Source organism: Scaptodrosophila lebanonensis, unplaced genomic scaffold (assembly GCF_003285725.1).
Source record: "Scaptodrosophila lebanonensis strain 11010-0011.00,11010-0021.00 unplaced genomic scaffold, SlebRS2 tig00000053-arrow-pilon, whole genome shotgun sequence".
NCBI classification, from domain to species: domain Eukaryota; kingdom Metazoa; phylum Arthropoda; class Insecta; order Diptera; family Drosophilidae; genus Scaptodrosophila; species Scaptodrosophila lebanonensis.
Window position 1 is genome coordinate 270,594 of NW_022060548.1, and position 22,655 is coordinate 293,248.

Below are 22,655 nucleotides of genomic sequence, written 5' to 3' on the forward strand. Positions count from 1 at the left end.
GATGTTTAATGTCACAGAAATGGCTTTTCAACCATTCTTTTAGCAGGAGTCTGTTTTTTTTTTTTTTAAATACATATGTTTACCTTTTCTAAGTAGAATACGATCTTTTCGAAATACTTATATATAGTATTATATATGACTTGGTAATTAAAAGGCTTCGAATGCAATTTTTATTATGAACACTACAATATAATTTGTGTCGTCATAAAAACTATCATTTGTGTAAGAATTTGATTTATGCTGAATTGAAAAAGAAATCTCTAGAAATCATTAAACTTTTGGGCTTAAAACGTTACCTAGTGGAACAAAAATGAAACACTAGCTTCGAGACAAAAGTTTTCAAGCCGAATAACAGTCAAACAGAATAAATTAATGGTTTATAAAATATATTAGTTAGCTATTAGCGAATCTTTACTGTATTTACACTTATATCTATATTTGAAAATCTACCAACACAAAATCGACAACCAGAGACAGGCTGAAAAATGGGCATAGAAAGAACGGGTAACGATTTATTTGTGAAACGTCTGGAGCCGCAGCAAGACATGGCATTGCAGTTACAAATCGAGAAGCTCAAAGGTCTGGACAATTACAAGGCATGGTCGATGACAGTGCGCGCCTATTTGGAATCCGAGGATCTTTGGAGCGTTGTCGAGCATGGTCCAGAGAACACTGAGGAGGTGAGTGTGTAATTGTTCCTTTTTTTGGAGTATAATATCCGTATTTTATGTGCCTCCTATTTGCAGTCGATACTTAAGGACAAACGCGCTAAGTTCATCATACTCTGCTTGATAGAGACCAAACTGTGTCAGTTTATGGTCAGTATACGCACAGCACGCGATTTATGGAGCTATTTGCGAACGCAGCATTCATTGCGTTAAGGCTGTGAACAGAAAATAAAGGCTCAGTACTGTACTCGAAATTTCATTTGTGTTTAAAAATAATTACCGGGAAGCTCTTCATCGCGCAATTCAATAACCACCGGCTGTTCATCGGGGTCTTCATCAAGCAATCCCTCAAATTGCCAGTGCAGCTCCTTACTTAGGCGTTTCATCAGACGCTCTGCGCTCACGCTCAAGCCACCCGCATGCAGATTTACAAGCAGCTCCCGTACATCTTTGTACACGGTATTACGCTCACTGGGCGGGATTAGCTCCTCAGGTAAATGCGGCAATTGATGGGCCAACACTTCGCTATATTTCATGTAACACAATTTGTGTTTACCTACCGCCGACTCCGAGTGAGCGAGCAGGGCAAGGATTTTTCGCCAGTGGGCCAGTGATTCGACCGAATATCCTACCAAAAAGAAAACAAAGGCCAGTTGCAACTCCTCGATGAGTGCATCGACAGTATTGAAACTTTCGAGCAATGCATCAACGGCGTCTATGCAGTCTATAGCATGTCTTGAGACATCCGCCGGTGGAGCATTCGACGGCACCCGTGCGGGCACGGGGGTGAAACGTGGCGCTGTACCCTCCACTGGCTTCAAATCGGGCAGTAAGTCGTTCTCGTCCAGCATCAGTTTGTGGGCTACGTTACGTCTGCTACTAATGCTACCGGCGACACCGCCACGTGGTCTCTCCGCATCTGGGCATGATTGTAATTCAATGTTGGTGCGTATAGTGCCTAGGGCTGGCTGACAGCGTTCGACGCAGGATTCTGTTACGCTGCCGGTTAGGTCTTTCCATTGGCACACATAGCGATAATCGTAGGGTGCCAACAAACGCTCCAACTGTGGCAGATTCTTACGTATACGTTCGCGCTCCACTTCTGGTTCGGCTATTTTGCGCGGGCGTAGCTCCTCTAGATCGTGATCCCATTCGCGCACGACAATTTCGTTGATTTGAAAATAGTGAGCGAAGCCCACACGTGGTGCTGTATCGCCGTAAGGTCCACGCGATGCACACCACACATAGTGCAGGCCGGGCGGGATCATCTTAACGCCCCGAAAATCGGGACCTATGGTATATGCACACAAATCAATGCCGAATTCGGTACCCACAGGCACTCCAGTAATGGCGAGCACGGCCCCCTCGGCGAGAAGACGCAGCGCCAGTTTTGGGTCCATTTGCATACTGCTATTATCTTGGTTCATGTTTACGTTCTGCTTAAAAACGTTATAAGTCGACCATGTTTATTTAGCATTGCGATGGGTATTACTTGCACTGACAGTCCCAATGTTATGTTATCGATAGTCTCAAAGTCGAAATCGATCATTCCATAAAAGGTAACTCGTTAGTCAACACTTGAATTCCAAATCATATTTAAAAATTATCTTGATGGCCGTATTCTCTAGTTTTCTATGATGAAACAGGAGGATGTGTGACGCTGGAAGAATTAAGTGATATATAAAATATGCTTGTTAAAATAATTTGTTGATGTTTTTTTTACGTGCCTTTTGATTGATTCAAAAATGTTAAAAAGACTATTAAGAGACAATACATTTTTTACATCGGCTATTACTATTATATGAATTGGGTATGAATGCATTTGAACTTAATGTTAATTGTACATTTTAGTACTGTAAGCTGCGTTTGGTACCGATATCGTCAAGTATTTGACGCAACTCCTCATCTTCAAAACGACCCTCAAGCGATGGTATTAATGCTTTGGCCTCCTCCGGAGCCTCTGGACACAGATTTCCCAGGGCAGCTAGCTCGAATTTGTGTAGTTTCTTTTGCATCAGCAAGCTATGTTAAATATAAATTGTTAACAGCTTATTGCAATTATATTTTCAGTTTGCACTATACCTGCGTACTGACATAATGGTCTCCTTGTTCTTAAACTTTCGAAAACTGTCGGTGTAAGCGTAGGTTTTCATGAACACCTCCGAGAATTCCTGCTCTTCATCGGCCGACTCATTTTGTCGCTTTCGATGATCGAGCAGCATATGTACTTCAGATATCAGCAGCGTTTCGGCATTTTCAAACTCTGCCAAAGTTAAAAAAATCATAACGTTGGTATATGTGGATAATGTATGGATAAACGCAATTTTACAAGTGAAACACAAAATATGTTTTGATTTTAGCTATAGGTCTGTGGCCTGCTTATATGGCCATGTTCAAGCAGAAAGTCGTAAATCTGTCGCGTTTTATTCACATCGATCTTAATAAGACGTCTTGCATCGGCTAAGCGCAAATATCCAAACTTAGAATTCTCGGCAATTAGTTGAGCCTTATATTCCAGATAGGCCTGAGGCACTAGCCGAGCCACGCTACATAAGCTACGCTCCTCTTCATTCAATTGTGTGTAGCCGGGTAAATCTGAAAGAATTTTATTGAGAGTACATTAGAGTACTGAAAAGTGCATACACTTGGAACATAAATGCATTTTACCTGTTATTTCCATGGGACCTGCCTTGCGGCGTGCATTTAACATATATATTTTTGAACTGATCCCCTCCGGCAGATTCTCCATCGTCCTATTGGTCTCGTAGTGTTGCACCAACTGCTGCCAATCTTGGGCATTATATTGTCGTTGTCTCGCATATTCGCGCTGAGCCTGTTGCCTCTGCTTGTTTAGACGCATGTAGAGCGAACCTCCATATAGTGTGCGAATGCCCTGTTGTCGCAAATCGTACAGTCGATTTAGACGACTCTGCAGCTCACGATAATAGTTTAGGGATTCCACCAGCATGTCAAAGTCCATGGGATTGCAGATCTGAACAAAGGCAAGAAAGCGCATACAATTCGTATCGCTGCGGAAGGCATGGGCATATTTTGATATCCAGCCAACTGTCCGATTCGGCATGATGAGGCCGTTGAGACGCATAATTTTATAGCGTCGATGACGTTCTCTGGAATGAAAAGTATTACCCTCTTTAGGTTTTAGTGATATCCTGCAATCGTTTATAAATCAGTTCATCGAACTATTTGATTTATTGGGCAAAAATGAGAGAATTTTAAAAGAAAGAACCAAAAAACTAAGTACGCCGAAAATGTAAAATTATATCAAATTAGTAAGTTGTTCAAATTATTTTTCTCTGGGATAACGGCCATCCTAATGGTCAATAGTGAAATAGCAATAAATACACGAGAAGTTGTGTAGAATAATTAAAAAATTACGTGCCTCTGCACGTCCCGCTCACCGCTGTATTTTCTAGTTACGCCCTAGTTTTGTGCACCTACGTACCTTAGCCGATGGTTGTAAGCACGGACCAGCGCACATTGCAGTTCCTCATCTAGATCCTTGTCAAAAATCTCCTCATCCTCTTCGTTACTAGCCATGGACGTGACTCGTTCTTGATTCAAAATTACGGATAGTATGCCTTCGGCGGATCCATCGTAGGGCGTATCGAAATCGCCACGGGCGCAACGATATCCAGCATTAATTTTGAACTGCATGGAGGTAATATCATCGTGTCGCGGTGGTTCTAGGGAACGCATTTTGACCACATAGGGCATGCGTTCGGGTAGGTAGCATTGGCGAGCATGCTTTAGACCCAGAAGTCTTTCAAAAATACCACCAAAGTAGCAATCGTGGTAGTGGCGTCGACACTCTGCTTTCGTATGACGCTGTTCCAGAGCGCGTGCCACTGCCTCCCAGTTGCCGTAGCCTTGAGTGCGCAGAGTTTGCAACAAAATCCGCTCGTCCCGTGCCGTCCAGTCGGGCTCTCCGGGAAATATTTGAATGTCATCGCGCACAACGACATAGGCATGGTAATTGCGATGTGTGCCATTCTCACGGCCCCGCGCAAAGCACTGCAGGCAGAGTAAAATGTCCAAGCACTCCGAGCACCGTATATAAGGCTCACTTAGACTGCTGTGACACGTGGCACATGGGAGGTCTTCGCCATACAGGCATTTACCACTCTCATTGTTTTCTGGGGCATTTTGTTCCAAGCTCGTGAGTTGTTTGTTTAATGTCTCGGCATTGTAAAATGTTGTGGATAACTTGGTTTTCTTATCAATGCGAGCGCGCGCAATTTTTATGGATGAGCGTCCTACATTAGGCTGCTCAGCTGCAAAGAATTAATTAAATGAGTGTAAACGTGGCCGGCGCGACGAATGCACTTACAGGCAGGACGGCGTATATTTTGGTTTCACTTGTAAAAGTTGTTTATGGAAATTGTTAAATTTTGATTACCTTTTGGAAACTGCAAGTCTGCGGCATCCTCATCCACAGTATCGACGGGATTCATAAACGACATGTTACCTGTATCGAAATCTCTATCTGATTTTTACAAATATCTCTTTTTCAGTCAAATTTAATACATAATTAAAAAATTCAAGACTTGTGTTTCTTGAAACGCGAAAATTAGTGATGCGCAAAACAGACCAAGCCTACTTGCCGATTACACGTGTGAAAACAGCTGCTGCGCGTTCAACGCTTTACAACACTAAACTCAGAGCAACCAGTGGGCGGCTAGTTGAGCGGACACTTTGTAGTTTATTGCGCGTCAGGCGGTATGAATCCCGATCCCAGCGAGCAATCACCGAAATACTGCGACTACTTCAAGCATCTTCTTGTCGAGGAGATTGCACTGGTGCCCGATTATAGACAGCTTCATTACGGAAAGTGTGCAGTAAGCGGCGTTTTGGGCATAGAAACGGATGGTTTCAAATTACAAAACTTGCGTTTAGTACACCTGCCCTGGTAAGCATAAGCCACAATAATTTGCGAAACTTCTTATAAAAATTCAATATACTTACTATATACTATAAAGCGAGAATACCTTGCCTGCTGAAACGCTTTCTGTCCGCCTGCTTAACATCAATTACGAAATCGTCAACTCGGAGAAATTGGCCGACGGATCTCCTTGCATTGTTCGGGGTGAGGTTGTGCTTTGCAATGTGCTGGGTCCCGGCGCTTTGATGACCGCACGTGGCATCCACGAATTGTATTTGGAAAGCGAAACAGAGCGTGACAAATTGATGAATTACTTGGAAAAAACGTACAAGCCGGCCATCAACGTGTGGTTCATAAAACGTATAAACCAAGCAGTTGACTTAACTGAACGCAAGCTTGAGATTAGACTGCTATGTGACGAAAAAGACTGTAGTTAAAATATCTCATGATATGAACACGCATTTTTTAACTACGTCGTGCCACAACCCACACTTTTACATTTTTACTCAACAGTTCGATACATTAGTCCACCAGAATGTAGAGAGCTTGTTAACCAAATGGGAGGAGACGCAACAAGCTGCATGGATTAGCTTTTGGGAGCGTGAAGCTAATGAATTTTTGGAGGAAGAGTGGAATAAACGCTACCCTGAATATAAGGAACAAATCGCCTACGCCACATTAGAGGAGCAACAGGAGTGGCAGGAGCTTTGGCAGCAGCATACCACCGAAGTAAGCGGACAATTTTGGCATATATTTAGTTGCGCTTTTGAAAACTACCAAAGAGAACTGACTAAATCCCTAGAGGGGAATGAAAATGATGTGGCAGTAGATGCTGAGAATTTGCCACGACTCGATTTGCTTCAACTAACCCATAAAAAAAGAACAAATAAATATAAACAACGGACCAGTGACGAGGAATATTGGACCGCCAACGACGATCCCGACGACGTCGACGAGGAGCAGCTCAAATTATTCGGTCTGCCCACAGCGTTTGGTACTCAAAAAAACCGGAAAAGCAATAAAAAACCCATCATTGTTTCTGTTGAAAGTGGCAGCGAAAGCGATTTAAATATGCCAAAGGACTCTGAGGAGGCACTGCATGGGGTGCAGAATCCCGTTATTCGCAAAAAACGCAAGGATGCTCGTAAATTTGTGCCCCGTATGCCAGAATTTATGCGCGAGGACAATCAAGTACGCAAATATTGGTTCAAGCGTTTCTCCCTTTTCTCTCGCTTCGATCATGGCATACGTTTGGATCGTGAGAGCTGGTTTTCTGTGACGCCCGAGAAGATTGCCAAACAAACGGCCCGTCGCCTCTCCTGCGACATCATTCTCGATGCCTTCTGCGGCTGTGGTGGCAATGCAATTCAATTTGCCAACACCTGCGAACAGGTTATAGCTATTGACATCGATGAAAAAAAGCTGGCCATGGCTAAGCATAATGCCGCCATTTACGGTGTGGCCCACAAGATTCAGTTTGTGCATGCAGATTTTTTAAAATTTGCACTCTCGACGCGTCTGCGTCCAGATGTCGTCTTTCTTAGTCCTCCCTGGGGTGGACCTGATTACCTCAGGCAGCCCAGCTATGACATCGAGAAGTGTCTACAGCCAGTGGGTGCCGCACAGCTCCTGCAACTGGCACGGCAGTTAAGTCCCAATGTGTCCTGCTTCTTTCCCCGCAATGCGAATATGCAGCAGCTGATTCGTTTGGCGGGCGTCGGACAACAATGTGAGGTGGAGCACAACTTTTTGGATACACGCTTGGTGGCCATTACTGCCTATTATGGTCAGCGTTTCATAAAACCACTGGCGGTGCCGAAAAGCCAACAGAACGAAACAAGTGAGGCTGAAGCTGAGGCTCCTCCAACTCCAGAAGATTGTTAAATTTTTTAAGTTTGATTTCCACTTTAACATTTAAGGTATTTATAGTTGAAGGTCGAACAAGATATATATTTTTATAAAAAAAAAATAATTTTTATAAACATAAGGTCAAAAGCATAATTACATATGCTTTCACAAATGAATAAAGTAAACTGTATGTGCTTTAAATTCCATATATTTATGTTATTACGAGATTTATTTAAGCGGTAAAATGCAACTCTTTGAAATGTTTTGTTTAAATTTTAACATAAGTTCAAACAAGCCGTGCGTTCCCGGCTGACGGATCTTAGATTCAACACTGGACTGGAAGTCTTGATTTAGATTGCAAAAAAAAAACCTTCTAATTTGTGAAAGCAACAACAAATATATTTCGTGAAAAGGTCTTCCTTTGTAGGCACGCGTACAGCTCTAATTGGGGGTAATGTTTTTATTTTTCATTTATATTTCAACACATGTCCGAACAAACGAAACTAACGTGCATTATGCATTTCTTAAGCTTTGACTAATGAATAGAGTCAACTTTTTTGTTATGCCGCAAAATGTTGTTGCCAAGTGCTTTATCCAATTTAGGCAGCTTACCAATCTGCATGAGACACAATCATATGACCTGACCAGTGGTCATAACATCGACTATGGACCCTTTTACCACATTTCTACTTTTAATTAAACTGCAAACCGAAACAAAGCACTCATACACACAGACGCAGAAAAGAGTGCGCGCGTCAATTTTTAAGAACTTTCCAAAGCAACTAAGCCTGGCAACCAAAGCAAAAACAACAACAGCAACAATAAACAAGCAAGCTGCTCTGCCACCGGGCAATTAACATGTCACAAAAGTTTGCTATAAATTCCAAAGCAAAGGACAGCACGGCTGGAGCAACCCTTTTTGTTGCTAACAAGATACTTAGGACGAACATTCTACCCCAACCCCACCTCCGCAATTCCTCCCATTGGCTTGGGCTTACAACCCCTTCCCTTATTTATTGCATGAAGTTGTTTTGTGGAATTTACAGCTGCCAATTGGCATGTTGTTGTTGCTGTTGTTGCTGTTGTTGTTGTTGGTCTGTCGCATTTTCTAACAAATGTTTCTGCAACTTTTCTTTAATTAGTTTGATTAACCTATTAGTGCGGCAATTTGATTAACTTATCCCTAATCGCACGCCCACCACTGTCGGCATTTTATTATTGCAAATATTCATGCTGACTGCATTAAATCTGACAGTTTGCAAATTTCTCACAAATTAATAATAGAATTTAATAAAAAGTAAATGCTGATAAACTTAAAACAGCATTATAAGTTAAAAAGGCCTATGTAGGAGAATCAAATTAAACCCCAATAATATCTAATAAATGCCTTCGACTCGAGGTGAACATTGTAGAAAGAAAACTTAGAAAACTTAAATTGGCTAACTTAAATGCTAATTAATGAAGAGGAGGGGAGAGATTTATTAGCCAGGCTTTAAAAAAGCAAAGTTCGGTTGAGAGCAGATGGAAATGAATATTAGAAATTAAGTATAAAGCCCGGAAAGGTTTGTACAATGCATAATCAGTTGCACAGTTTAAAGTATGTTCGGATCTCGATGGAGGTTCGGAACCCGAAGGAGGCTCAATATTTTTTGTTATTATAACTTTCTTTTTTTTAATGTTTTATTCTATACACAGATACGGAGTACAGTGAAAACTTCCTAAACGGACATCTCTTTTAACCCGACACCCCTCTTAGGCGGACACTTTTTCTAGAACATTCGTTTTGGTGTACTTTTTAGAGCAAGTTCGCCTGTCTTGTGCGGATACTCTCTTGACCGGATGCGGACACTATTTTTCGAGAAATTCGAACAAAAGCCTCTCTTGGCCGGAACACATCAAGTTTGAAGAAAACCTCTCTTGGCCGGACTCGTACCTTTTGGTAAGTAATTTCATAAATCCTAACGTATTTTTTATACAAGTATTGAATAAAGTCAATTTATTTTAATCGCCTAAATAGAAAAACAATCAAAATAAGCAAAATATTGAAAAAATGTCTATGTGTCCTCTTAACCGGACACTCCCCTTGGCCGGACAAAAGTTGTTAGACGGTGAGTGTCCGGCTAAGAGAGGTTTCACTGTATTTCAAAGTCGAGGCACCTGACCTTAGCTCCTCTATGTACTTGTTATTATTAAATATGTGGTAAGCTTGCTTAAAACTAACATTAACATTTGTTGAATAAATCGACTTAATAGACTCGATTCGACATTACTGTCCCCTTTATCCATCTCGCTCTTCATTTCTGTCGTGTAAGAGTTCTTACTGTGCATTACTTTTTAAAAGTTGTCTCCGATCATTTCCGTATTAGTCGGGGTTTCAGAATGGAGGCGCAGTTTTCCTTAGATGCGAGCACAGGTTTCATTTAGTCCTGGGGTTTGGTTTACTTGCTAGCTCTCTCCCATTGATATTTACAGTCTTTGCATCCTGAACAGTAACAGCAGAGCGGTTCATTTCTCCCGCACTGGCTTCTACACTATGATCTCACAGACTAAAATGGTTTGAATCATACCACAAGCTAAAATGTACATGTACATACTTGTATTCGAAGAAATGTTTCAATTGTTGTGCCTGACGTCGACCATACATTTATTATTACAAGTATGGTGCACTATTTCTCCTTAAAGTGGAACTGAGATGGATTTTTTGAAGTTTTTCTGTTGATAATATGCAAAATTATTATATTAACGCATCGTGCATTATTTAATCAAAATATGAATTCCCCCGTCTTGGGAAGAAGCTGCTTACGACCTTGTATATACAAACTATATGTACATGTTGTGTAATCTCTAACTTGAAGGACTTGATAAACGCAACATCAATTGATTCCTTTTTTGTTGTTTGTACTCAAGGGGTACAAGGGTACACTAATTTAGTACGAAGGTATGCAACGCCCTCGTTCTGGTGTAGAAAATCTCAAAATGTATATAAGTATTTTATATTCTTAAACAGTATTAAAAAACAGTTGATATAGTCCGTCTGGCTTACCTCAGTTACAATTCTGTAAATACTATTAATTTCCCTCTAATGAGAGATCATGTTGTACTTGATTTAAGGAATTTGACTTTTTCTCATAAATCGGCTGACAAATTATGCAGCTAGTGTGACGGATTTTTGAATTCGATTCGCCTAATTTGTTGCGCCCTGCACCTGCAAGCTGATCCGGTCGGCGGCTTCCTCTAATCGCATTTCCCATTGTCCAAATAAACCACCCTGACGTTTAAGCCGAGCCCATCAAGTGGCCGGAGGGGTGGTTCTGAGGTTGCAAGCACGATGCTGACCATTTGTCAAGAGATGTTGACAATATTACGAAAAATTAAATAGCGTATTAAAAGGGTGACTTAATTTGTTTTTCCATTGCCGCCGTCGCGACAACAACAACAACAACAACAGGAGGGTTGACAACAACAAGCTGCTTTACGACAGCCGCCACCACTTAAGTGACAGAATCAGGATCAGACGCAGGATCTGGATGAGCTGTGAACACGTGTTTGTTTTCTAATAAAATGCATAACTTTGTTTTTTATAGCAAAGTGGATATTGAAATTTGTTTTTTCTTGCTGTCAACCCTCCTCGCGCATCTTCGTCCTCGTATTATTATTGACTATAAAACGGCAATTACTCGCATCTAATAATGGGACCGGAACATAGATTAAGTAGCTGATAACACGGCCTTAAGCATCAGTCAGACGCGTGACACAATTCGTTGGCATTTTATTAACAATTTGAGCATTTCGGGCTTATTGGCATTTTCCCCCCAGAAGAAGGACCCGAAATATGTAATTAGAAGAGTTGGCAATAAAATGAAAAATTCAGCATTATAATGTACTATGGTAACTAAAATAAGGATACGCCATGCTAAGTTCTTAATAATGTATTTTCAACTTCAATAAATCAGCAGTCTAAGAAATTGGGGCATACGAGGATTTTCCGGGCACAATCTTTATTTCTCAGCCATAGGGAAATCGAACGTAGAAAGATTTGTTTAATTTCGTGAGCAGGAAAGCCTCAATCTTTTAACCACACACAGCCAGTGCCAATACGCCAGTCCGGAAGTTGAGAAGCGCAGAGAGGGGCGCTACAATCTGCTGTCAATATATGTGCTTTGTAAGTAGTTTGCCAGTTTATTGCCTTCATTATATGCGAAGGACACAATGATTGTGTTTTACTTTATTTATTCATGGCCAAGCATGAAAATTAATAAACGATGCGCGCCAGCAAGGTGGATGGTACGAGTAACTACAACAACAACAACAATGACAATGACAATAACAGCAACTACAACAACACGCAACAGCAAGTCGGAATTGCCAATTATATAGACCAGTAACCGCAATAAAAAAATGCCAAGTAAAGCGCAAAATAAGAGCAATAATATTTAATAAATGTGCACACACACACCCATACAGAAGGACGATTTATTTTTTTGTTTCGGTGGTTGAATACGAAAAGCCATAAATAAATATATATATGTACACACACACACATATACACCCAAGTATACACAAAAGAGCAAGCGAGATTAAAACGTGTTGGTTTGTATAGTGTGTATGTATGTGTGTAACTTTGTGTATAGGTAGGCAACATGTATATGTGTGTGGCATGCATTTTTGGCTGAATGCTTGAGCAAGGCGGGGGGTAGCTAAAATCCAACCCCTCCTCCTCCTCCCCCCTGCCCCCCTGGCACCCACAACATCATCATCATTCATGGCATTTTGGTGAAAAAGAATGCTTTTGATCTTCACAAGCGAATGATTTTTAATATGACTTTTGTTGTTGTTGTTGCTATTGCAGCTGTGTGTGTGGCTTGAACTGAAATATATTTTTGTGCTCTTGTTTTTTTTTTGTTTTTTTTTCCTCTTACTTTTGCTCACTGCCTGAAGTGAAGTGCAGAAACCATTTGCGAGTCAATCAGGTATGCTACACTTTTTAAAATCGCCTGCTATCATTAATTGGCTTTATTAAACGATGCAGCTTGTAAAAACCTTTACCATGTACTTATGTATGTATGTAGAGACCGCTGTGGCTAATATTAGACAAAGTCAAAGGCTCATCATCATTATCGCCATCATCATCATTACGCTCAGCCTCCCCCCGAAACGCATAATGATGGTAATTTGTTGGTTTTCAAAAGAGCAACAAACGGCATGCTTGGAATTTCAATTAATTTCCATAATTTCCAGCGCTTTATGAGTTGCCCAGGCATTTTGTTGCTTCCATTGTTGTTGTTCATGTTGTTCTTGTTGGCTGTCTTGGGGGTGTTTTTCGGCTGCACAACAACAACACCAATAACAAGAATAGTAACAGTAACCGCCAAGGATGAGCTCTGGTTTATTGCGTCAGACTGCGCGTGGGTGTGTGCCTGGACGTCTTTTATAAATGGCTCGAGTCCTAAGCACAGTTTTATTTCGTTCCTCGTGCTTTTTCACTTTTTCTTTGGGCGCTTTTTACTTGAAAGGCGAAAGGTCCTGGAAGCGCCACAAGTGCCCGGCTAATAAGACAACTTTAAGGCCACTTTTTTGCCAGTTTAGTCTGTAATACATAGCTGGTAGGTTGCTTTATGCTGACCCGCTAAGGCCAAGAGGCTCTCATTCTAATACATTGTTTACCCTTTAGTAAGGAATTCTTAGAAGGCCTACCTGGAGCACATTATTTATGGAAGTGTGCCTGTATTTGCCAGTCTCATGACTGACATCTGTAAATTTTGCCACAAGTCAAATCGTCTCCTTCTCATAAGAAATACATATAGCAATTGTAGGAGTATATCAAGGTACAGATGCAAGTGCAGAAGCTTTTTTTAATGAAATCTGTATTTGGTAAGGTTTCTCTATTTCAAACCCGTACACGTTAAATGGCGCCGATAAAATTTGCAGCTTGTAGTTTCTCCAAGGGACTTGTCCGCCATATACTAATGCATATATTTTTGCATATGATATAACTTTAAATCTGAAGAAAATAATAAATTTGCTTTATCATACCACAGAACAGCAACACATTTATTCATAAATACATACATACATATATAAATACAATATATATTTATACATAATATATACATACATAATATATACATACATAATAAATAAACTGTACACAACTGAGTGTTAAAGATGGGATGCAAAAAGTATTGCCTACTTTTCTGCAACATTCTTATAAGCAGCTCTTCAAATTCAAAACTGTTTTCAGCTACTTTAAAGCAAACTACTTTTATCGATTATAAAGTATATTTGTTACACTAAAATGTTTCATTTTTGAGTGAAATCTTAGGCGTTCTACAAGAAAGTTCTGCACAGTCTACGGTCGACATTATTGTTTGTGTGCCTAAGTAATAGTTTTTTATGCCAGCTTAGTTAAGGTACTCCCAGATTGTGCTTGTGGTATCTTTGTTGTTGGTATGTCAGTAGGTTTGTAGAGTTGTGTAGAGTTGTGGAGTGGTAAAGACAATAGGCGACTTGCTAATTTGTCCCTTTCCGCAGTGGCTTTAGTTTTTATTTGCAGTGCAATTTTTTAGGCTCTTCTGTTTTTGGGAGGAGGACAAAAGTACAATAGAAGATGTGGAACTTGAAGCTTATTCCAATTCAAATTCAGAGTTTTCACTGCTCCTGAGCCATTATGGAGTATCAAGGGCGTACGCAGCTTTTACCAAAGGGGGGTCAAAATATTAAAATTTTCATTAAATAATTCACTTAAAAATTAATTTATCCATTTGATCAATGAAAACGTGTGGTCGACTTTATAGGGGGGACACGGCTTTCCACTGCCCCCTCCCCATCCCTCCTCCCCCTGCCTATAACCCTTATGGAGTATCATTTTAGTTATCGGATAATAGTAGTTGCACCTGTTCTGTTATATTTGAAGGGACTCATTTTGAAGGTTCTTTAATTTGATTTAATATTAATTTTTATGTATTTAAAGCTCAGTTTTTTTTATGCTTTATGCATCTCTCGATCTGCCGTCGCAGAGAGGTATATGGGACTCCCACCCACAAAAACCCCCCCTCATCTTGGATATATCTCCACTTCGGAAACGCATTCGCATTACTTCAAAGTGGGGTCCCTTATACGCTATGCGCTCTCATCAATATACCTGCGTTCAGGCTACCGTGTCTCTTGTCTCAGTCCTGTTCTTTGAACAGTGTCGTTCCCTTAGGCATTGGATTCTCGAGTGACTCTAATTGCACCAGCATCGAGGTCTATTGAAGCTCAGTATTTGTGTTTACTTAATTTTATTTATTAACTGGTTGGTGATCAACGCACAACCGAAACGGCAAGAGCTACGACTAATTTTTGCATCCAATTTAAAAGAATCATATATGTAATTCCCATATAAAAAGCAAAAATGAAATGGTAGAGTCGATTGGCTTGACTCTTACTTGTAAATACTCTGTACCCACTCCCACAGATAACCCTTTTTTTAATTGTAAAATAATTTTAAAAAAAGCAAAAAAAAGAGAGTTGAGTCAAAGCAGCCACAACAACGGGGTGCATCCGAAAAATACAAAATTTTCCTTTCTCGGGCTTGCGAGATCTGGCCTAATACATGTATATACATATACACTGGTTGCATGTGGCACAATGCGGCGTAGCAAAGGGATATCGGTAGACTGCTAGTATTAGTATAAATCAAACATATATTGTATGACAATTGAAGGGATAACATTGCAGCCCAATATTTGGAGCTCTCGAATAATGTTGAAATTTTTAATGAGTGCGCGTTATTTGAAGATTTTGTGATTGCTCGATGAGCGCGCACGAGTGCTCAAAAGTGTTCAAAATGGTAAAATGGCAGGTAAGCCAATTTGTGTTTTTAATTAAATTCTGTTTTTGGTCATTGGTGAGCAGCTCTTGCTGCTGCTGTTGTTGTTGTTGTTATTGTTGTTGTTGCTGCTGCCACTTCAACAGGCAGCTGCTGCCATATTTGAAATGAGTTTTGCAGCCACTTGAAAACATTTGCCAAACTAGCCGCTACCCATTTTTGATTATAAGCCGCGCCCCCAAGACCAACCTCAACGCCAACACCAAACCCAAAGCTTTAGCCTCATTCGTATTGCTCATTTCCCTGCTGGGCTTAACAAATTCATTTTGGCATTTTAGCCAAAATGAGAATATTTTGGCAGCATTTGTGCACATTTTTACGGGTATGTGGAAAAGGTAACAAATTTGTGCAGCCTTTCCTGCTTATTATTGTTTTAATTAGAAATTTATTTGGTTTTCCCAAAATGTTTAAGCACTCGCATCCCGTTGTCTGGCACGCACTAATAACTGCATTTTTAATTGCATATTGTGCACGGCTAAATGGGTTTTTAATTAAAATCCCCCACACCCCCCGAACCAGCAGCATTATGAGTTGTGGCTGTTAGTTCTTTTGTACGTGAATTATCAAAGTTGGCATTGGAATGTGCGCAGATTTGGGCGGTAGAGAAGAATGCACCATAAAGCACATAAGTATTCCCAAATGGTTGACTGAACGTTAGCCAGAATTCTAGAAAAATCACGGGAGAGCGGAGTCAAACAACACTGAGCTGAAGCTTTAGATAAGATTCTATTAACTCTTCTGTAAATCTTTAAATATGTACTTAATTATTAGTTTTTAAAACCTTATTTTCAACTAATTCAAATCAAACTTTTGAACTCAGTATACTTTCACTAAAAAGAGTTGGACGGTAGAGGGGCCGTGCCCTTTCAAACTATGGACTTATTGTTGTTCAACCCTGAATTAAAAAAATTAAGAAATTGAAAATAGATTTTCTCAAGCATGTAAAATTGGTTAAGAATTAGTAACCTTGCTCCAAACTATGAGCAAAAGCAAACAAATCCAATAGTAATTATAAAAGTTAATTTTCCAGTATGCTTATAAATAAATAAATTTAAAAAGAATGTTCCAGTGTGCTTATTTTCTCTATGCTCGGTAATCTAGGATAACCGGTGTCTGGATTATCGACGTTAGGCTGAACATATTTATTTTCTACAACATTTTTTGACAACTCTTTCTGGTACTAATATCAATAATTATATTATTTCACCAAATGATTAAGAGGTAACTCTGATAACTTTATATAAACATGTTCACCTTCTCTGTGAGGAAACTGTTGTCCAATTTTCAGCTTCCTGACTTTTACCGATCGAGTTGTGAGTTGATCGTCAACCAGTTAATAAATAAAATGGAGGTAAAATACATATTTAATTATTTAAAATTTACGGGTCTAGGCATGTTTGCAGTGTCTTCCACGGACGCTGGCCAGGATTTTTTAATGGGGACTCAGCACCTTCTTTAGTAAGGGTTTGTGCTGTGTGGTCTCCGTCACCATCTCACCAAGTTCCGAGCCTCTGTTTTAAAATGGACCAGGTGGGTGGAGTTAGTAAGACCTGTGTGTAGATGCGTTAGCAGCAGCGTTTCGGTGGTGCCATTGTGGATGAGCTGCGTAAACCAAAAAAAAAAAACATGATTTAAAAAATTACTTTACAGTCGTAAAAAATTCTGCAAGAGTGGTCGCTTACTTAGAAATATCAAAACTTTATTTAGGTGAGAAGTCAGTCTACTTTAAATTTTTGCCTTGTGGCTAAATTTGAGACTAGTATTTTTAAACTCCTAAGTAAATTAAAATAAAGCAAATATTTGATTATGTTACCCGCAAAAACAGTAGGTACATATTTACTCATTGAATGGCATTTGTAAAAACGCTTTTGCCACGTAAAATAACGAGAGATTAAAGGACGATTCGGATAAAAATTTCATACCCAGCACCAGCGGCCGAAACGAATGGCCCACAAAAAGAATTACACAAACAGGAAACACATCAAAAAGCTTAAAAGAGGACAACAAAAAATCAACATTATAAACAACATTATTAAAAACATACCACAAATGTTTGTTGCGTTCACATTTTTGAGTCTATTTTGTGTTGGGCGGCGAAGCTCATCAGCATCGTCATTACGTCATCATCATGTTCGGCGGCATTGGAAAGCGAACGTTGCTGTCCCGCTCGCACTAATGGCGCTCAAATGGGCGTTGTTGTAGATGTGGCTGCCGGCTAATAAAATAAAGCGCTCTTATGGCAGCGGAATGAGAGAATGTGAGAGAGAGGTGGCAGCATGCAAGGAGAAAAGAAAATGCCGTTATTTGGCTATGAGTGAGTGGTGTGGTGAATGGGTGCGTAGGTGGGTGTGTTGTGATGTGAGTTCTCTTGGCCTCGTTTACTCACTTAAAATGTTGTATGCATATTCGTTTATTTGTGTGGCATGCAACAACGTCAGGAAGCTCAATAATAATACAAATATTTTCATTAAATGTGGATGGCGTTTATACGTCTATCTAAAAAGAAATCTAGGCGCACAAAATGGTTTTGTTTTGTTTTTCCATGCAGTATGTACAATTTGAAAGCAGTGTAACGCCATACATATCTATATGTATGTATATGATGCATCATCAAAAGTTACAATTAAAAATGTTTGAAATTAATCTAACAGATGCAGGAGCTCCTTCACAAATTAAACATATATTTTAAAAGATTCAACTCTAAAAATATAATATATAAATTAAAAAGTCCTAAAATCTATGATATACTGCGCCCCAAAACGAGGCAATCTATTTGTTATAATCTTGTAATACTGGTAGGTATTTCTGTCTTAATAATGAAATCCACATTACGGCCTTGTTATATTCTGTCTTGCCTTTAAGCCTTTTCCATTTGACCTGGACCCAGGGTCTATACTGTGTGCTCCTGTTGGCGTAATAATTTATAATGAAAAAAGTTTTTTCTGGCTTAAATGGGGCTTGTTGTTATTTATTACTTATTTATTTTTATTAAAAATGCAACAATAACAAGAAATATTATATCAGCAATAACAACATAATTATTATGCTCATACATCATCATCATCGTAATTTTCAACGACGGCAACGGCCGCAAAGACGAAGTTTATCAAAGAGCCCAGCAACAATGGCGGCGCCCAGAAACCAAGCCCTCCTACCATAGAGCTTATGCACACTGACACACCGACACATGCGCAGAAATACACTCCCACAAACGCACACACAGCCGCTTATGGTATGTGCTTGTCCATGAGTGTGTATGTGTGTGTGTTGTGGGATTTTTTACCCTTAACTCGGTGGCAAAAGTTATACAAAAAATATTAAAATTGTGGTAAATAAACAAAAATTGAGCAAAAATGTGTACATATATGTGCATATACATATTTGTATATATTACATTAAATCACACATACATAGAGTGTAGACTGACAGTGGTCAAAATAAGAATTGGAACAAACCTGAGTTATTATTTAATATTAATACCGGACGAACTTGTTAGACATTGATGTAAATATTACAGACATTACCGACCTTGAAAAACAATACCATTTACCTATTAAAAAAAGAATCTCAAAATCGTCAAAGAGAATATTTTTCAAAACTGAAGTCGTCTACAATAGACATAAAAACCCTACTTAAGAAATGATAAATATGCTTATCGGGCTTTTATAATTTATTAATAAATATTATGTACTTATAAAGAAGTGTTTAATCTTAAACGTAGTGCCCTTTTAATAAAATCAACTTTTAGTTGGCAGAATACCTGCGTTGACTACTGTTCATATAAAAACTGTGTGTGGGTGTATAAGGCCATTCGCATACACACACATACACACAGATATATGTATATAGATATGTATATTGCTAATTTAACTGAGATTTTTGCCCCATCAGCAACAACAAGAAGAAAAGCAGCGCTCTTACCGCCTCATCTGTGTGTGTTTGCTCGCTCACTTGCTGCGCTTTGGCAAGCACTCTCTCTCGTTCCTTCTCTCTCTCTCTCTCTCTCTTGCTCTTTCTGTCGCTCTTGTTTGTACGCTGCCGGCACCGCCGCCATTGCCATGCCAAGTGGCTGCCCAATTCTTGTGGGTACATTAGCGCTAATGATGATTGAAACGGGAAACGTGACGCCTTATTCGTGAGTGGAGAGCGTGGGGATGCATGCTTCCTCTTTTTTCTGGGGGTTGCTGCACATTCCTGATTTTGATTTTAAATTTGTCTCTCGCTGCCGCTTTAAAAATAGAGGCAAACAAAGAGAATTAATGCTTCTACAAGCTGCACGCAAAGTTGGGGGCTGAATTTTTTTTGCACATTTTTGTTTAGTGGCTGTACTTTGTGTTTCTCCTCTTCTGCTCCTTCCTATACTTGCTCTTTTTCCTTTTCTTCTTCTTTGCATTGATTCACTTTGATGGGCGCTAATTAGGGGTTTTTGTGGTAAATGATGCCTGGTATTTCGTGTAGTTTATCAGCACTGTTTTAAGTTTTTTAAATGGCGATGAATTTAAGCTTTACTAAACAGACCGAGTAGATAGATAGTTTAATAACTTAAAATATACATACATACAATGTATGATGGATATTGTTAAAGTTTTTCTTAACTTTATTATTGTAAATCAATCGAAATGTACAAAAATGGCAGATGTTTGTTTCTATAACAGAGAGGAAAAGTCGTAAATACCGAGGTTGTAAAAAAATAAGTAAACCAAATAAAACAAGAGAGAACGCTACAGTCGAGCAAGCCCGACAGTGTAATACCCTGTACCCAGGTAAACTCCCGTCACTGAGTTATATGCGCCCATAGCAGCAGTAAAAAGAGGAAGAAGAAGAGCGAACTTGTTGCTGCAGTTTGGGGAGGTTGTACTGGCGAGAATTTGTTTGGCTAATAACTTTTCTTAGAATTGACCGAATTGAATAAAATTTTGAACAACAGTAGACAATTATATATAAATTATGTGTGCAAAGATTGGTTTAGGTAGCATTTGAAATGTAGACGCTATTGACGAAATTCTGTAGCGGGGGAGGGGGGGAAAATCCAAAAAAATAAAATAAACTCGTCCTTACTCGGACTTAGGAGAATCTGGATGCCAACTTTGGTTATTCTAGCTTTTATAGTTTCTGAGATCCTCGCGTTCATCCAGACGGACGGACAGACGGACGGACATGTCTAGATCGATTTCTCTCGTCATGCTGATCAAGAATATATATACTTTATGGGGTCGGAGATGCTTCCTTCTGTATGTTACATACTTTGCACTAACCTAATATACCCTTTTTACCCTACGGGTACAGGGTATAAAAATAACAACACGAAATTAGGACTTTACAGCTTAGCTTAGTAGATATATTAACTCGCAATACCAAACATGAAACATGTTACATGTACGCTTTCAAATTGAATCAAACGGATAGATAGTTTTGATATTTATTTGTCTCGATACAATTAGCAAAAATATTAAGGTATAACAATTGTTGAGGAGCCTAAGCAAGAATTTTTTAAAACAAAAATAAGCTCAGCACAAAAATAACCTTAACGCTTATTTCAAAACGTATTAAGAAAATGTGCATAAGTTAATAATGATTTGATTAATATTGAATAATTCGTGTATGAGAAGAGTAAATCAACCAGGTTTTGGTTTTCATTCGATTCCAGCATTTTTTGGAAGTCCCAGATGCCCTCAGGACATTTCCGTAACTTGAGGCGCAAGTCGTTAAAGTATAAAATAGTAGGACACGAACCTGTGCAGCAGTTTTGCCAGCTCTGTTAGCTGTTTCCTACATCTCGGAATAACTAGAGAGCACCAATAGTCAGGACTTGTAATAATTGCACTTATTTACCCGATTATATTATAAAATAATATTTTACAAGGAAAACTACATATTCACCGTAATTTTAACAATTAATATTAAAAACATAAAACATATTTAAAGCTACGATTTTTTCTTATTAATATTGAAAATAATGTATTTCTAAATATATTTTATTTTATTATTATTCTTTCTTCTTTGTGGAATACACAGCTCCACTTTGGAAGGTTGTCTTTTTCATTTAGTTGATACCTTTTCAAAGCTTCAAGACAAAAAGACCGTTAATAATTTGCTTTATTGGCCCATTAATTATGCTCCATGTATGATATGGCCGCTCATTTTGGCCCATGGCCAACCTCACTTAATCATATATATTATTAATTTGTCGACGCAATATTGTTTGTTGTTGTTTTTTGTTATTTTTATCTGCTCAAGCGCCGCCCATTCGCCCATGAGCTGAAACAAGAGCCAGCCAATTATCCTTTATTTCATAATTTCAATAACTTTTCATGCACTCGCACGGGGGGCATCAAAAGCGTCCAACAAAATGGTGTAGGCATAGTTGCGGGAGAAGGATAAGGAGGGGGAAGAGGAGGACGGGTTGCTGTCCTGATAGGTGGGCGTGGGTGGTGGTTGGGTGGTGGTGGCTTTTCATTTTTATGTAACTGCCTTTTGCTGCTTTTGGTGGTTGGTTCGTTGGTTGCTCTGGCAATCGCACACAATCATAATGATGATGATGTTGTTGTTGTTGATGCTGTTGATGCTGTTGATGATGATGTTGCTGATGATGACGTTGACGACGTTGTTACGCTACAGCTCGTTATCCCGCGACAGCAACAAAAAAACATTCAGGATGAGCGCCTCATCTTATATGAGAAAAATCACGGCACAGCACACACATACAGTTAAAAGCGTCGCTGCATCTGCCACTGCCGCCGACGACTGCGACTACGACTGTTGCTGCTGGCTGCGTCTATTGTAAAAATTCTACGACCATGGACTTTTCAGTTCAGTTGAGTTTGCAACACGTACGCGTTCGCATGTGCTCCAGGACTTTTATGCAACGGAATTATCGAAAGCGCGCGACTGTAGGCAGCAATTTGTCATATTTTTGCCGTCGGTTACAAACACACGAATATCACTCCGGGGTTTTAAAAAAATATCAAGAAAGTGTAAAAAAACGTAAACATATTAAATTCATAGAAATTTAATGTTTAAAACATGAACTAGCCAATATTTTTTTGGACTACGCAACACTTTTTGGATTACGCGTTTATTAAACGGTGAAATAAATATATTAACTTTTCATGGCAAGGTTTGTGAAATTTGCAGTTATTTCATTTAAATAAATAAATGTTAAGTAAATTTCACTTTTTTGTTGCTTAAGAAACAAACTTGTATTAAATTAGCCGACGGTAATTAACATTAAATCCGTTTTAAGTTTTAATAATATTACAAATAAAGCTTAAATACATACATATGTACATGTACGAGTACATGTACATTTTAATGTAAATATGTACATATGTATGTATATCTGTCCAGTTAAAAGGAATATTTTATTCTA

At 39.2% G+C, this 22,655-nt stretch overlaps 4 protein-coding genes across 5 annotated transcripts; 2 read left to right on the forward strand and 2 right to left on the reverse strand.

Moving 5' to 3' along the window:
* Positions 1-336: 336 nt before the first annotated feature.
* On the reverse strand, positions 337-2,320 carry LOC115623852 (protein AAR2 homolog). Its single transcript, XM_030518396.1, has 3 exons — positions 2,161-2,320; positions 949-2,104; positions 337-883 (listed from the first exon to the last, which is right to left on the reverse strand). The coding sequence occupies exons 1-3, from the start codon at positions 2,215-2,217 to the stop codon at positions 870-872; spliced, it is 1,227 nt and encodes a 408-aa protein (XP_030374256.1). The 5' UTR covers positions 2,218-2,320; the 3' UTR covers positions 337-869.
* A 119-nt stretch (positions 2,321-2,439) lies between these two features.
* On the reverse strand, positions 2,440-5,280 carry LOC115624062 (DNA-directed RNA polymerase II subunit Rpb4). Of its 2 annotated transcripts, XM_030518647.1 has the most exons (4): positions 5,086-5,216; positions 4,132-4,960; positions 3,336-3,796; positions 2,963-3,263 (listed from the first exon to the last, which is right to left on the reverse strand). In XM_030518647.1, exons 1-4 carry the CDS (start codon positions 5,147-5,149, stop codon positions 3,025-3,027), a joined length of 1,593 nt encoding a protein of 530 aa, XP_030374507.1. In that variant the 5' UTR covers positions 5,150-5,216; the 3' UTR covers positions 2,963-3,024. The 2 variants fall into 2 exon arrangements, with proteins under 2 accessions (XP_030374508.1, XP_030374507.1); XM_030518648.1 differs by lacking the exons at positions 2,963-3,263; positions 3,336-3,796; positions 4,132-4,960 and adding exons at positions 2,440-2,690; positions 2,751-2,931 and having other exon boundaries at positions 5,086-5,280.
* Positions 5,281-5,378: 98 nt separating this feature from the next.
* On the forward strand, positions 5,379-6,034 carry LOC115624065. Its single transcript, XM_030518650.1, has 2 exons — positions 5,379-5,595; positions 5,666-6,034. Exons 1-2 carry the CDS (start codon positions 5,408-5,410, stop codon positions 6,003-6,005), a joined length of 528 nt encoding a protein of 175 aa, XP_030374510.1. The 5' UTR covers positions 5,379-5,407; the 3' UTR covers positions 6,006-6,034.
* Positions 5,986-7,622, forward strand: LOC115624063. The gene has a single exon (XM_030518649.1). The coding sequence runs from the start codon at positions 6,019-6,021 to the stop codon at positions 7,450-7,452; it is 1,434 nt and encodes a 477-aa protein (XP_030374509.1). The 5' UTR covers positions 5,986-6,018; the 3' UTR covers positions 7,453-7,622.
* The last annotated feature ends 15,033 nt before the right edge of the window (positions 7,623-22,655 follow it).

Coding starts and splice junctions, on each gene's coding strand:
- LOC115624062 (XM_030518647.1), bottom strand. CDS start 5,149: ATGTCGTTTATGAATCCCGTCGATACTGTGGATGAGGATGCCGCAGAC. Junction 4,961..5,085: donor AGACTTGCAGTTTCCAAAAG/GTAATCAAAATT, acceptor AATTCTTTGCAG/CTGAGCAGCCTAATGTAGGA. Junction 3,264..3,335: donor AGGTCCCATGGAAATAACAG/GTAAAATGCATT, acceptor AAATTCTTTCAG/ATTTACCCGGCTACACACAA.
- LOC115623852 (XM_030518396.1), bottom strand. CDS start 2,217: ATGATCGATTTCGACTTTGAGACTATCGATAACATAACATTGGGACTG. Junction 2,105..2,160: donor CATTGGGACTGTCAGTGCAA/GTAATACCCATC, acceptor GTTTTTAAGCAG/AACGTAAACATGAACCAAGA.
- LOC115624063 (XM_030518649.1), top strand. CDS start 6,019: ATGAACACGCATTTTTTAACTACGTCGTGCCACAACCCACACTTTTAC.
- LOC115624065 (XM_030518650.1), top strand. CDS start 5,408: ATGAATCCCGATCCCAGCGAGCAATCACCGAAATACTGCGACTACTTC. Junction 5,596..5,665: donor CGTTTAGTACACCTGCCCTG/GTAAGCATAAGC, acceptor TATACTATAAAG/CGAGAATACCTTGCCTGCTG.